General features: G+C 39.4%; 1 protein-coding gene across 5 annotated transcripts; it reads right to left on the reverse strand.

Annotated features, from left to right (window-relative positions):
• Window positions 1–1,277: 1,277 nt before the first annotated feature.
• LOC111841390 (uncharacterized) lies at window positions 1,278–15,875 on the reverse strand. Of its 5 annotated transcripts, none has more exons than XM_072700449.1 (10): window positions 15,609–15,797; window positions 14,248–14,544; window positions 13,877–14,122; window positions 13,111–13,404; window positions 12,738–12,983; window positions 12,554–12,649; window positions 9,413–9,460; window positions 6,659–6,694; window positions 4,941–5,003; window positions 1,278–2,663 (listed from the first exon to the last, which is right to left on the reverse strand). In XM_072700449.1, the coding sequence occupies exons 1-9, from the start codon at window positions 15,667–15,669 to the stop codon at window positions 4,963–4,965; spliced, it is 1,365 nt and encodes a 454-aa protein (XP_072556550.1). In that variant the 5' UTR covers window positions 15,670–15,797; the 3' UTR covers window positions 1,278–2,663; window positions 4,941–4,962. The 5 variants fall into 5 exon arrangements, with proteins under 5 accessions (XP_072556550.1, XP_072556553.1, XP_072556552.1 ...); XM_072700452.1 differs by lacking the exons at window positions 1,278–2,663; window positions 4,941–5,003 and adding exons at window positions 5,083–5,642; window positions 6,282–6,314 and having other exon boundaries at window positions 15,609–15,798; XM_072700451.1 differs by lacking the exons at window positions 1,278–2,663; window positions 4,941–5,003 and adding an exon at window positions 6,311–6,396 and having other exon boundaries at window positions 15,609–15,800.
• Between the last annotated feature and the right edge of the window lie 699 nt (window positions 15,876–16,574).

Here is a 16,574-nt window from a genome sequence, read left to right on the forward strand (position 1 = left end):
GCACTTTGTCACCCAGCACTGATCCAGAGGGGGAAAGTACTGACAGTGTTGATCTGGAGGATGTGGAGTTCTGTCTAAGGACACTCAATGATAGAGATTAGAAACCAGATCAAATAACCAATTGTAGTTTTGTTCTTTTTGTAAATATGGCCATAGTTCATGTGTATGGCATTTAAATTAAGATGTAAAATAGTTTAAGTGGCAGCAAAACCTGACCTAGAGCACGCAATTTCCGATCCATTTATTATTGACAGTTAATAATGTATCCTATGCCTTTACTACATCGGCCAAGCTTTGTTCTTTTGCAGAAACATATTTTTTCCAGGAAAATATGCATAGTTTAAAAGGTAACTGCAACTTTAAATGGTTTTGTGTGTATGTTAATAGCCTGTGATATTTCAATGATTTTCCACTACAGTGGTAAATAATATAAACATAAATAGAATAGATAATAGATAATAATAAATGAAATACTTTGAGCTGCGTTAAAAAACAGCAGCCTATATGAGTATTGGGTACAGAGTAGTAGAAAATCGAACACAATGTGGTGGCACTTAGCGGAGCGTGAACGCGTCATGGTGACGTCATCGAAATGCAAATTAGCGCATGGCATCATCTAACGACTTTCTGGGTACAGTTCAACTACTTCTAGGAAATAGTTGGCAACACTGGTATACAGTAGTCCAATACAAAATGAGACACTGCAGGACAAGATATGGCGTGAAAATGAGGAATGCGTTGGTATGAAACTAGCAAAACCACGTTGTTTCACATTTTCCGCCGGCGCAAAATTAGATTGTCAAAATAGAGTCCATGGCCTGTATAGTGCAAAACAGGATTAAGTTAACATAATAAATACGTAATAAATAGGAAATGTGTTGAAGGTTTAAATTGGTAAATGGTGAAAGCAAGCAAGTAATTTCTAGGTGTGTACGAAAAGTTTTAATCCTCTGAACCCTATCCATTTTTGAGCTTTTTTCTATCACTTTGATTTTAGGTTTCTTAGAATTTTTTGAATTTGGTAATCAGTGGTTATTGTTGACACACCACAGCACAACAATGAAATGTGTCCTATGCATTTAACCCATATGTGACATTGTGACATAGCAGGGGGCAGCTAATATATACAGATATACAGTGGAGCAGCATTAAACCTGAAAACCCCAGTGCCACGGCTTTTCTTGATTCTCCAAGTAGCACACCTGCCATCTTCTATCATACCCTGTTCAAAGGCACAATATGTTCGCCCATTCTCACTTACATACACAAGCCATGTGTCAACCTCAAACATTAAACTTTATTTAGTGCCATACATGGTCAGCGACAGTCAGAGCGCCCCCCCCCCCACTATTTTCTTTCAGTGACATCACAGTGCTATACATTGCATAAAATCCAGAAAAAAACGAAAATAATTTAAAAAAAAAATAGGAAATAAGAAAAAAAATACGGTGACACTTTACTTGAGGGGCACAAATAATATAGTATTTGTCATGATCCGATCGTCCGCTCCTCCCGTGTGCCACGCCCCCTCGTTAACCCTGTGTGGATTCCCCGTGTTTACCAGCTGTCCCTGATTGTTGTCATTAGTTCATTGTATTTAGTCCGCGTTTCCGTTTGTTTCCCCAGTCCGCTCATTGTATTGTCGATCTGTCATTGCTTGCCTTTCGTGTGATTAAACCCCGTGTTCCCCGATTCCTGGCTTCCAGTGCGTTTGTCTGCGCTCCGGGCGCGTACATCGTGACAGTATTAATTATTAAGGTCTTAGTTATGTAATAATTAATCACAAAGTATGTCTTAGTTACATAAAGATCTCATGTTTGTTCATCCTTAACAAATTGTGATGCATCTATCTCAAGTAGTTACTATATTTGGTACTATATCTGTTAATTCTGTAAACCTTTGTGAACTACTGATGAACTATGAAGGAACAAGTACCCCCTCAAGTAAAATGTTACCAAAAATGAACAAATAAGGATAATATTAGCAGGCAAAACTCACAAGTAAATACTGTTAAAAAGAGTAAAGTATTCTGCATTTTTTTTAACTGACTAAAGTTTTAAAAACGCATAAAACAAGTATACATATTTTGGTATTTCTTCAACTTATATCAAAATGTAACTTCATCTTACAGAAAAGTCCAATATAATACCCAGAGGAAATCCATGTTTCATAATTTATACAGATAAAATCCAGACCAAGATTTGTTTTAACCAACCAATTCAGCTTAAAGAGTCACAGTCAAAGAGAACTGAACTGGTAGATTGAAACAAAATCTGGGACTGGATTTTTACTCTCTGGACCTGAATTATCCACCTCTGCTAAGCACCATGGTAACATTGCAGTTTAGCTCCAGTGAAATCAGGGTGGGGAATTTTATAATTGACGCCTCTCAGGAGCTACATACTGAGTCACTATAATCAACCATCATGTAAGCTTTGGAAGTTAAAAGGCCCTCAACCTCAATTTGATTGTGCAAGGTTTTATGAAACATGAAGTACAGAAAAGTTCACCAAACAATAAACATAAAAAATGAACAATATTTACAAATGACATCATCTTGCAATTTACATTTTGACGACTTTTTGGTTTTTGTTTGCTTTCGTTTTGCTTTTGTTTTCGTTTTCGTAGTCCCTCATGTGCCCTTATCTGTGGCTTGATCACACCTGCAGAAAAACAATGGAGATCACTGTTTGCTATTGTTCACCATTGTGGATTCATGTTTGTCCATCTCTGCCTTTTTCATGCTGTCTCCTCACCATAACTGCTCCTCTTTGTGGTCCATGTCTAGCTTTCATGTCAAACCTTTGCATGACTGGTTCAGTTGTTCCTTGAGTGTCTGTATTACTCACTGTAATGTAGATCCTTTCATATAAGTACTATCTGGCAGCCTGTTACATGCCGCAGCACTTTAATAACCTGCATGGACCCACAGTGATGTGCATCGCTAAGAGGATATCGGTAGGAACCTGCTCTCATCTGTGTTAAGAGATGTTCCTGGTGTTTTGAATAAGAATTTCACATCGTTTTATGTTTTAATCTTGATTTTTATTCTTTTTTCAAGACTAATATGTTCTGCTGTTCCGTGGGTAGTGTGGCTCAGCAGGTCAGTACTCTGTGCCTGTGATCATAAGGTCACTAGTTCAAATCCCATGGTCAGCATTTCCCTGTTGGGCCCTGGAGCAAAGCCCATAACCCCAAATACTGAGAATAGTTCACCCTGTGGCGAGAGGAAAGAGACAGGAGGTAGATGTTTAGTCCCTGAAAGGGACGATGCACTTTTTATTAACAACAAACAAAGAAGAGAGAGCAAGATAACCAAAAACTCTAACCGGAAGTTGAACAAGCCTTCAGAATAAGAGCACATCTGCCCTGAGAATTCTGATTGCTTATGAACCTGCTACAACCCTACATTTTCCAACTGTACGTCACTTTGGATAAAAGTGTTTGTTAAATAAATTTAAATGAAGAACCATTACAACTTCATAATTATGGAATTTTGGGTGAATACAAAAGAATAAACAGAGAGGTGGCTCTGTGATCGGTAGGTTACTGTTTCAAATCCCATAGCTGGCAGAGTGATTAAAAGTTATGTCCAGCAGGGGCCAGTATGAGAAATAATCATGGTCAGTGTGTACAATTACATATTACCTCCTGTGCAAAAGTCTTAGGCAGTCCATAGAAATGTTTAAAGCTGTTTATCTGGGTAGCAAGTGTACTTTGGCTTAGAACAAAACACACAATTTAACATTAGAACATGTGCAAATTAAGAGTAACACAATAAAAACTAGTAATAATTTCTTCTGTTTTCTAAAAAGTTACTGACATCTAGTTGGATGGCTAGATGAACACAGCTTCAGATCCTAAACCTCTCCTCAGGGGCACCTCAGCCGTTCCATGATTTTGTTAAATTTCACCAACAGCTCAATTAATTAAATAAATTGGTTTAAAAAGTCAGTGACAGACTGACTAGCTGTATGAGGTGCGCTAGTGATCAAATAAAAAAAATACATGGCTGCACTGGACAGTCGCTGCAAATACTGGGATGATTTTAGCAGAGGTTCTGAAATGGCTAAGCTGACACACTTTGAGTCACGCCCGGCTCGTCCGATCCTCGTGTGTGCCACGCCCCCCTCGTTACCTGTTGCCTGTTATTTTCTGCTTGTGTTGTGTATTTAGTCCGCGTCTGAGTTAGTTTTCCCCAGATCGGTCATTGATGTTTGTCGCTGTCTGCCCTGTCCGTGCCAATAAACCCCTATTTCCGACTTCATGGCTTCGCTGCCTTCCTGCCCGCTGGGCGATCCTAACACTTTGACAGGCATAATATCATACTTTTACACTAATACGAGGATAATCTAAACATCATTTTCTTTGCCTGCCTAAGACGTTTGCACAGCACTGTACTTGAAGTAATAGTTTATGTTAATCTGGAGGATTAGAAGTTATGTCCACCAGGGGGCAGTGTGAGAAATCATCAAGTACAGCAAAACAATAATTCCACTCAACAATAGTCATTAAAGAATAACAATATGATCTGAAAATGGTGGTAATAAACTGAAGAATTACAGAATATTTATGAAGAAGTTCTTTATCTCAATTGTGACAATGTATAACAGTACATATTAAACAGTATATATTAAACAGCCAGTGCTGCCCCCAAGATGTTTGGTAATATTACATCTCATGCACGTTAATGTAAATTCTGTAATGTTATTTCCTCAGGAGCTGCACAAAGGATGTGCAGAATGACTGCAGGATGCGCCTGGCAGCCATGATGCGTAAGCGAATGAACTGGGAGCGTTGAGTATAAATGGACCTTTAGGCTCTTAAACCAAATTGCTCGAGGGACACTGTCAGGACTCCTCTCTGATCCTCACTTGTATGTGGCTTTGGACAAAAGTGTCCATTAATTAAAAGTGTAATGGGTCTCCTGTGATACTTACCTGCATGTCAGAGTGACTCAGACTAAGATGTCCCCTTCACAGCATTGTCTTCATTGTGATTATCTGAAACATTACAATACTCTGATAAACTTTGGTTTTGTTTGACAGTCATATTCTAACTGCTACATTGAAAAAATTGCTCTATATATTCTAAACACAAAAAACACCCAAAATAAACAGGCCAGTTGTAAAGCTGTAGGAAATCTCTATAAGATGAAAACAAAAAAAGTTGATACACAGAAACAAACAAAATCTGATAACTTTGATTCCAAAGATTGCAGCCATTATAACAACAGACAGACTTAAAAGCACAGAACTCTAAACCAGCATTAAAAGACATCAAGAAGGTAAAAACTCATAAGTTACTCTTCGAATTCTATAAACTTATTTCAGTCCAATGCAACAATGCATGATAAAAATTAAAAAGGGAAAGGATCTGGCATCTTAAAATAATGATATCAGGATATAACTCTGTACAACCACCTTTTCAGTTAGTAAAAAAAATACGAATATACAAGTAATTCAGTATAAGGCAAATTACGGAGTACACTAAAGCGAGCAGAAAATGTACCAGATTTTAAACCTAAAGCTCACACATTCAATGTACAGAAAACACCAAAACTGACCTTCATGTCTGCATGGCTTTATTCCACTCAGCTTCTCCGGAAAGGAGTCACTGTCCACTTATCATTTTACATGAACTGCAGCAGTCACTGTCCACTTATCATTTTACATGAACTGCAGCAGTCACTGTCCACTTATCATTTTACATGAGCTGCAGCAGTCACTGTCCACTTATCATTTTACATGAACTGCAGCAGTCACTGACCACTTATCATTTTACATGAACTGCAGCAGTCACTGACCACTTATTTTACATGAGCTGCAGCAGTCACTGACCACTTATCATTTTACATGAACTGCAGCAGTCACTGACCACTTATTTTACATGAGCTGCAGCAGTCACTGACCACTTATTTTACATGAACTGCAGCAGTCACTGACCACTTATCATTTTACATGAGCTGCAGCAGTCACTGTCCACTTATCATTTTACATGAACTGCAGCAGTCACTGACCACTTATTTTACATGAGCTGCAGCAGTCACTGTCCACTTATCATTTTACATGAACTGCAGCAGTCACTGACCACTTATCATTTTACATGAACTGCAGCAGTCACTGACCACTTATTTTACATGAACTGCAGCAGTCACTGACCACTTATTTTACATGAGCTGCAGCAGTCACTGACCACTTATTTTACATGAACTGCAGCAGTCACTGACCACTTATTTTACATGAACTGCAGCAGTCACTGACCACTTATTTTACATGAAGTGCAGCAGTCCACCATTCCATCACTCTGCTAAACTGGTGACCTCACAGCTATGAATCTTCCTTCCCCAAATACTCGGTGCACGTAGCCAAAGCACCAACAACATTTACCAATATCCTTCAATCCAACAGTACGTTGTTATAATATTAATAACAAGGGTCAGTTCGACAGCTGTGATCAACCATTATAAACAATGGTGTGAATAACCATGGAAACTAAATCATGCCAGCTAGGACCCTTTATTTATGTACTTATTTATTACAATGTCCAATTAAAACATGTTCAGCTCATGTTATATTTCCCAGACAAATATTAATAGTAGATGTACAGGAATAAAAAAAACAGGTCACTATTCCAGCATAAAAAGAGATTGTGTTACCTTCTGTGTTTTCTGGATTCATAGTCGTCAGAGGCTCTGCAGAGAGAGGTAAATAGCATGACCCGAAAGCTTTTGGTATCAGCCATCAGTCACCATGATGTACAATTGTTTAAATAAAATTACTTTTCCAATCTCATGTGCCCATTGATTTATATAATTAACCTGCTAGTAAATCGCAATTGTTATTGTTTATTATGTTTATTACACCTCAATAAAAGAGAAAATGATGCTAAAATGTTTCATGTGGTGATTAGTTAGTGGAGGAATTCAGAAGTTTGGGATTCAGGAGCATCTCTCAGTGAATTTGCGTTTGGTTTCTGGTGCTCCAAGGCCCTGCTGTCGACCTTTATTTTGTTAATTGAAACTGCTGCCCTCAGCTGTGAGCACTTAGTGAGGTGCATCATCAATACATCAGCTGTGCTCAGGCATCACTGTAGGCATCGGCCCTGTGAGAAGCACCTGTTGTGTAAAGATCCTTCTTGTATAAAGACCAGCAAGTCTACCTGCACAAGTCCACTGAGCGAGGACACAAGATGATGTTTTCACCCACTTAGGTAGCATGTCTTCCTCTCCCATTGCTTGTCTGATATGCGTTTTGAGTATATCCCCTTGGTTAATTCTCGGAGCCTCTCTTGCCATTGTCACAGGGGGACATACAACCCTCATAACCTCCACAGTGTTCCTGCTACTTCTGCCTTCATCTCCCTTAATGTTGGATAGTGGACCTGTCAGTCTGCTGTGAACAAGGCTGAGGTCATTCCTGCCCTTGCTACACATTCAGCACTTCACATCCTACCTGGAGAACAGCACCATTCCAGCTGCACTATCTGCACACTTTCTCTCTCTGGGTCGGGCTGGGCCCACTCTCTCCTGCTTGTAGCTACTTTTCATTTGAATACTACAGTATGCTCTTACCATCATCCACCCTGCCAAACTGCATATTGTTATTTATTGCTTACTAGGAAACTTCACTGAAGAAATGGATATGCTTCTGTCAACCATCCCTGGTGACGGTTTGCCACTTGTCTTCCTCGGGGCCTTGATAGACCACAAGCTACTGCCTTCCTCACCCTCCTGACCTCATCTGGCCTGATCTGCTTCTGCAATCCTGGACACAAACTGGACCTCATCCTGACCCAGAAGTGTATCCCTGACGACTTGCTTGTTGTCAGCTGTACTTTGCTGAGCACATTACACTGCTTTCTCAGTCATGCAGGTTTACCTTGCATAACACCAGGAAGATCAGGGATTTTCTGTCTGAATATGCAGCTCAGCTTCTAGTCCAGCATTTATCTCACGACTAGACTAAACTGCAGCTCTCTACTAGCAGGTCTGCCAGCTTGTGCCGTCAGACCACTGCAGATGATGAAAAATGTGGCAGCACATCTGATACTCAGTCAGCCCAAGCATTCTCATGTCACAGCCCTCCTTGTCTCTACACCATCTCCCCATTTACACAAGTTCAAGTCATTGGTGTTGGCTTACAGGTCTCACAATGAACAGGTACCCCACCCCATGCTCCTCATGACCTATGTCCCATCTAATCCGCCTTCAGTCAGCAAGCCAATGCTGGAAGGTGAGTTCCTTCCACCACACAAGAAGGGTCACTCCAGACTGTTATCATGGTGGGGCATGATGGCGGAAGGACGATCCATGTAGAAACTCCAATAAATCAGGGTTTATTTAAAAAAAACAAGTAGTGAATCAGAAAGTAAAGCAATCATGATACTAAAGGCAGGGAGAAACACAGGAAGACTTCAATAACTTAACAGGGAATAACTATTAGGAAGACAACCAATCAGAAATGGCACGGGACAACAAAAAACGGTACAATGAATTACAAATAACAAGCAGCGATGACTAGGGAATAGTAACAACACAGGGGGCTAACAACACTAGGAGGAATCAAGGGACCAGTAAAACAGAACATACTAACCAAGGCACGGGCCGAATAACCATTAACAACACAACAAAACAAAACCGTACAGACACCAAAGGATAAAATAACACCAAGAATTTAAGATGAGAGAAGCAGCCTCAAACTCATAACCAGATGACCATAAGCCTCTGAACCACACACTAAACCCATGGAGCTATGCATTGGCCCAGGAAACAGTTAAAGACTAGGGGAACACCAAACTGGAACAGCTGGCCAAACGAAAATAAGACACACGAGACAGGGCCAGACCGGCACCGACCCTCACAATGGTTCTCTTTTGTGGTTCCCAGGTAGAATGGGCTGTTGAAGCATAACGGGGCATCAGACTCCCAATCTGCCTTCAAGAAATGTCTCAAGATCCATCTGTTCCATGAATTCCTCTACTAGCCTGATGCTTCTTTGTGTTCTGTGAATGTTCTTATGTTGCACACATGGTCACTGAATAGTCTTATTAGGTTCTTGCCTTGATAGAAGTTGTTGTGTAGCTCCTGTCCCAATACTGTTTACACTTGTACCTCTGCATTCATTGGAAGCTCATCATAGCTGCACTTATATCCTATTAACTCCTTGACATCCTGTGTGTTTGCAGTGGGGTATTTGCCACACTTGTATGTTGATGTGGACAAAAGAATCTGTGCAAATGTGTAAATTTAAGATCTGCCTTTGTGTGAGTGTTACTTGAAAAAGGAAAAAAACCTCTTGTACTTGCTTTCTTATAAGAAGTTATATTTATAAACAAAAGTGTTATTTACAGAGGACCACAAATCACTAGGGCAGGTTTTACCACAAATCCTAGTACAAACAGATGATGTTACCTTTTTTGGATTGATCCTCCTGGTGGTTTTCAGGAGTCTTAGGTCTGACTGTAGAGAAAGATAAATATCAAGACCCAGATAGACTGAACTTTTTTGTCTCCTGGCCTTCAACTTTGCGGCCTAATATTGTGTAAAGACTCTTCTTGTGTAAAGACCAGCAAGTCTACCAGCACAAGTCCAAATTTATTCTCCTGCACTTTTAATGGACCAAAGTTTTGGAGCTCAGGTGTCAGGTCTATCAAGCCGAATTTTGATGCAATTTGTCTCAAAATTTGACCACGTCCTCATCGTCATCCTTACAGTGTGTCTGCACTGGTTGAATAAGATGTGTCAAATACTTTTCGAGTTATTCAGTGTCTGAAATTGCCCCATTTTTCCAATTACTATTCGGCCCCACATCAATTTTTGGACATTCTTTCTTTACTGGCGTAGAGGAGACAGTAGGGGCAGCCAGTCCCTGGAGGAACTGGAGTAAAGGGCCTTGCTGAAGGGCCCAATGATGACATCACTCCGCCAACCACAGGATTTGGACCAGCAGCATTCTGAGTCCCAACCCACAGCTGCCCCCCCTCCCCAACAAATTACTTTTTAAAATAATTTATTGGTCAGTGCATAATTACTTAAATATTATTTTTTAATTGTGATGTCTTTATAATTTAGGGCTGCCACTAACAACGAGTTTTCTATAGATTAATCTATCAACTATTGTATTGATTGCCTAAACATATTCATGAGATTTTAATGCCCAAAAGTAAGTATAGTAAGTATAAATTTGGCATATCCTTATGCTTAATAAATTCGGGCAGCGGAGCACGCCACACGCGGCACAAGCGATAAGCACTGAAGTCGCAGTGAAGGAAGGGACAGATCAGCAGCCACAACATCTTTTAAAAGAGGAGATACTGTGGTTAAACAAGGTAAAAGAGGTTGGCGGAGTGGCAGCACTTTCTGCAGATTAAAATTCTTTTTTTTGTGAATATGGTTTTCATTTTTATTTCAGTTCACAACTTATATTCTTTTATTTAGTGTCCATTTTCATTTGTTTTAGTTTACGATAATGACACTGGTCCCAACAAGTCCAATGTGCACAAACTTACACACTGGCACTGTCAGTCAACATAGAATAAGCCCAGATTTTAGCCTAAACATTTATATAAACACTTATTCAATGAAGATTCTAACATAGCCGACAGACAGCTTTATGGCTTTAATAATGAGTATTTAGCAGCTACAAGGACAAAAGATATTAAAAAGCTCTCTGTTCTAATGTTAATTTAATGAACATGAACTGACTGCACTGAGGGTGGTTCTGTCTACTCTAGCGGTCCGGCCATCATCCAGAACAGCGCCTGTGCGGTTCCTCTTCAGGTGGTCATGCACAGCGCTAATGCCGCTGTGGTTTGCCATCACACTGCACAGTGTAAAACCACCTTCTTGTTTTGTGATAATGTGAAGTACTCCCATAATTATGCAGTGATATTAAAGGAAAACATTTGTTGATGAACTGAATCGTTTTAGAAATTGTAAAGGTAATTTTATTAAAATAATTTTAAAAAGCAATGTGTTGATTTCAAATATTGATGTCGACGCATTTTCTAAAATGTTGAGAACAGTACAAGTAAACCTTTCTAAGGGTATTTGTGTCCAAAGTTTTGACTGGTACTCTAAATAGAGTCACTGTGCTCATGTGACCCTGTGTTTTCTATAACTGTCCTTTCCTTCTCTTGCTGCCACATAGCACTGCTGTTAATTTTTGGGGAAATTTGCCTCAAAATGAAATCCCTTGAGAAACTTCATCCATATAATTTTGAATTTCTGAAGCAATAACAAGATCCATCCAATATTTATCACATTCATAAGGTCAAATGTCATCTTCTTTCACCTTTCCTATTCCTGCCATTAAGAGGCGCTGTTTCAATTTTAGCGCGATTTGCCTCAAAGCTCCATCATTTCCAGTTAATGACCAGCAGAATGTGTCTGCAAAGTTTGCAAAAGTATGGCAATAAGTTTATGCGTTAATGGGATCAGGTTTCCGAAACTGCCTTTTTAAGATATCACTATGAGGCGCTGCTTCGATTTTGGGGCGATCGGTCTCAAAATTTGATTAGTTCCAGTTCATCATCCACAGTGTGCCAGCAAAATTTTAATAATATCTGTCAAAGACTTTTTTCACTGTGTTAATAGGAAGACGTCTGCAGACACAGCAAACTAGTCCCTACACCACATGTATTTTGCTCCCTGGGAAAACAAATATAATAGGAAGTTTGCACCAATGAGAGAAAAGTACAATTCATGCCATTATGAAAGCTTTTCTATTACAAATTAATAATAAGAAACCATTTACACCTACAGAAAAGTTACCAATGGGAAAAAAAAAATCATAATTTTATTTTAATGAACTGCAATAAGTAGAATAATTTTGTAAATGATTACATTCCTTCCACAGTTTTAAAAAATAACTTTCCTGAAAGACATGGTTATTGTTGTAAGACACCTCTAAGAACAATAAGGTCTTCCATTGCGTATGTGTCACGCCCCGCATTCCTCTTTCCCTCGTGTTCCCTGTGATGTGGTGCTAACGAGCCACACCTGTTCCTCCTTTAACCCTGCCACTCGTTTCAGCCCTTGTATGGATGATCCCAGGTGCCTCTCGTTTCAGCCCTCGTGTGGATGATCCCAGGTGCCTCTCGTTTCAGCCCTCGTGTGGATGATCCCAGGTGCCTCTCATTTCAGCCCTCGTGTGGATGATCCCAGGTGCCTCTCGTTTCAGCCCTTGTGTGGATGATCCCAGGTGCCTCTCGTCTGCTCCCTCATCTGTGGTGTACATAGTGCCTCCTTGTTCTGAGCTGCCCAGTCCGGTCATTGTGTTATGTGTGTGAGATTGCTGCCTGCGCCCCCCAGTTTGCCCTGCGCCCCCAACCCCATTTTGACCCCTTGTGGCCCTTTTCCTTTTGCCCTAGTTGTTGTGTTTTGTTTAAATAAAGCCCCCTTTGCTTTTCCCCTTGCCTGCCTTCGTTTTCGTCCTTCCCAAAAAGTGACAGCACATACATTTGGCCTACTGCTACGGACCAGGATATGAATTTAGTTTTATATATAAAACTATATCCACCAGTATTTTAGAACATAAATTAATGATCTTACCTTTTTTCTCGTAGTATAAACCAATTCCACAACATAGAGCTACTACGAAAATTATTGCTGAAACGACACCTGCAACGATCCGACCACGGGAGCCACCTATGGAACAGATACAATGTTACTTCAGTACATGCACATCATACAGTACAACAAAACTAAAATATAAGAGTATTTCTGAGTGACTGACCTGGAAATAATTCCACTTCCTTGACAGGGTCACTCTCCTCCGCACTCACAGGGTTGCTGAACACACACGTGTAGCTTTTATCCAGCTTATCACTCTTCTCAACATGGAGTGTTGTGGTATCTTCTGCTATCATCTCATTGTTCTCCTTCCAGGAGTACTTGGTATATGTGGTGTTCTCTCCCTCACAGACCAAAGTACACTGGGTATCGCTGCAGTTTGGTCTAATACTGGGTTTGGACTCTGGTTCTGTAGATCGGTGTAAAGACACAATTAAATGAAAATGCTAAAAACACCAAGGTAAGCAAAATTGATTACTGAAATATGGACAAGTATACAGAATAAAACTGACCTCTAAAATAATAATCTTACCTACCCAGTATTATCACTGGAAAACAGGATATAGGTGCATTTCCATTTATTGCAGCAGTGAAATTCAGTGTTTCAGTCAACTTTAAACTGTTAATTTGAAGCCCCCCAGTTTTAGAATCCAGTTGACACCTCTGTCCGACTTTACATATGGCATAAAAAACAATTCCATTCACTGAGTCCCACTTTGCTGTTATGTTCGGGCCATTTTTCCATGTGATGCTGGTGATGGGCTGGTCCACTTTAGGAATCAGTGTAACTTTTCCTCCTACTCTTCCAAAGACCTCTTTCACCTCCATCACTGCATGGGTAGCAAACACATCATACAAGATTTTTGTTCAAGTGAAACAAGTTTTCATGAAATGATCAAGTCAAAGTGTTTCTTTAGAGGAACTGCAGCACACAAGAGTCTGCAGATTTCATGCCACGGTGCATTGTTACAATGTGTATATTTGAAACTCAAAATATCATTCCACTGTGCATTGTTACATTCCTACGGAAAAGCCTCTGATTTCATGAACTCTGGCATCATCACATACCGGGCATTGCATTTTGGGTAGAGGGAACCTTCTTTGAGATAAAGCTTTAATAATAATAATAATAATAATATAAATGCTACTGTTATTATTTCTAGTACTATTTTTCCCAGCTTACTTTCATTTCTCTCCCTTTTTGGTCTGAAAATAAAACTTCATTGCACTATATTGCTCTCCTCCCCTGAGCCATTTCTTGGTCACTCACACACCATGACTGAGTATTTCTGAGTGACTGACCTGGAAATAATTCCACTTCCTTGACAGGGTCACTCTCCTCCGTACTCACAGGGTTACTGAACACACACGTGTAGATTTTATCCAGCTTATCACTCTTCTGAACATGGAGTGTTGTGGTATTTTCTGCTATCGTCTTATTGTTCTCCTTCCAGGAGTACTTGGTATATGTGGTGTTCTCTCCCTCACAGACCAAAGTACACTGGGTATCGTTGCAGTTTGTACTGACACTGGGTTTGAACACTGGTTCTGTAGATCGGTGTAAAGACACAATTAAATGAAAATGCTAAAAACACCAAGGTAAGCAAAACTGATTACTGAAATATGGACAAGTATACAGAATAAAACTGACCTAAAATAATAATCTTACTTACCAAGTGCAATCAGTGTAAAAAATGACTGAGCTGCCATTCCATTGATCTCAGCAGTGAAATACAGTTTTTCATTCAGCTTTAAATGCATAATTTTAAGCTCCCCAGTTGTATGATCCAGTTGACACCTTGGTCCGGGTTTACATATGGTATAATAATCAGGCTCTGATTGACCTGTTTCCCACTCTGCTGCTTTGTCCAGGCCGTTTTTCCATGTGATGCTGGAGATGGGCTGGTCCACAGTGGGCTTCAGTCTAACTTCTCCTCCTACTATTCCAAAGACCTCTTTCACCTCCCTCCCTGCATGGGTAGCAAAGACATTATACAAGATGTTTGCACAAATTAAACAAGTTTTCATGAAATGATCGGGTCAAAGTGTATCAAACAGTACAACGAGTGCCACAGAAAATCAGATTTTAAAGTGAATATGTCAAAGCTCTTAGGTTTAAGCTAATAAATAACAGCACTACAGACATCCCTATTTAGGGATGATTTCAGGTAGGTGGAAATTCAAAAATGTTCTGATATTTGTTCCCAGAATTTGCTACCTTATAGAATATCTGGTGATTATTGTATTTTTTTTGGCCAAAAAATCCTACCCATACTTTTGAATGGACATTAGTCTAAGGATTTATGCTACCAAAATAACGGTCCTATACTTTAAATGGAGGTAGCAGTTTTTTACATGTAGGTTTTTGCTGCCAAGAGCCGCTACTTTTAGTGTTCAGTGGGGTACCAGTAAATACATAAACAGCTATATGTCTGTATGAAGCGGAATAAACGGAACGCTACCGTTATCCTATTTATTCTGAATATCCATCCACCGCGTATCCTATGCAGGGGATCACATAGGCGTTTCACATATAGACAGGACTATTTCATTCTCTAACAGGGTTTATCTACTGTCTTAATTAGACAAAGATTTTCCGTGGTAATTCACGCATAATTAGATACTAACATAATGTCTTCAAACTGACGAAAAAAAGCAGCGTGCGTTTCAAGGCGTGGCTGGAAATATCATCTAGATAAATAAAAACGGCACTTTGGATATTCAGCGGACACACTGTAGCGTTAATTCATCGGTAATTTAGGTTATTACATCCATTCCTGATTAACTAGTTGTACTATATACACGGGAATATACTTCCGGAAGTAACGGGCGAGGTCACTTAGTTCGAGTTTTTTGAGTACAGATTAAACACATTATGGTATGAATCAGTAAATCAATATTTAAGACGAACCGAAATTCTGTTAACAAAAATGAACAGAATCAGTAAGCTAACCCGGATTTATTCCACTGTAACATAGAAATATGACACATATAGCAACAGGATATTTGCCATTTTAGGTAATAATGAACTTACCATCACAAAGATCTCCAATACAGCACATAAGGGCAGTTAGAATGAAAGCCCGGAAATACATTATCTGTTTATTTACTACATATAACACTATGAATACCCGATAATATCAGGACTACACGCCTTTTCTTCGAAATAGAAACTGAAAACGGATAACTTACATTAATTTCCGGGGAGTGACTATATATGCTTTCCGCCGGTGCAAAATAGGGCCCAAAACAGCAAAATGGATTTGGACCCATAAATATTAGTTGCGCTTTACGTTTTGGGTTAGATCGTGACGACATTGCACATGGTCTGTATAGTGCAATACAGGATTAAGTTAACATAATAAATACGTAATAAATAGGAAATGTGTTGAGGGTTTAAATTGGTAAATGGTAAAAACAGGCAATTATTTTTAAGTTGTGTACAGAAAGTTTTAACCCTCTGAAGCCTATCCATTTTGAGCGTTCTATCGCTTTTAGTCTTATTAGCCTACATGGTATGTACATGAGTTAGCCACATGTGCTGTATGGTTTTGTTTTCAGGACATTCTGGGCTACTCAGATATGTCATAATTTGATGTGTGAATGCTGACTCAGTCTTGATATCATCCTTATGAGGAAAAAAAACTACTAGTGGAAACAATTCCACTTCCGCTCGACATTAGCCCTTAAAGTATAACAATATGACATGAAAATGGTGGTAATACACTGAAGAACTAAAGAATAGTTATGAAGAAGTTCTTTATCTCAATTGTGACAATGTATAATAATACATATTAAACAGTATATATTAAACAGCCAGTGCTGCCCCCAAGATGTTTGGTAATATTACATCTCATGTACGTTAATGTTAATTCTGTAATAAAAACAATTTCCTCAGGAGCTGCACAAAGGATGTGCAGAATGACTGCAGGATACGCTGTCAGGACTCCTCTCTGATCCTCACTTGTATGTGGCTTTGGACAAAAGTGTCCATTAATTA

The sequence above is a fragment of the Paramormyrops kingsleyae genome, chromosome 16, assembly GCF_048594095.1.
Source record: "Paramormyrops kingsleyae isolate MSU_618 chromosome 16, PKINGS_0.4, whole genome shotgun sequence".
Lineage (NCBI taxonomy): Eukaryota > Metazoa > Chordata > Actinopteri > Osteoglossiformes > Mormyridae > Paramormyrops > Paramormyrops kingsleyae.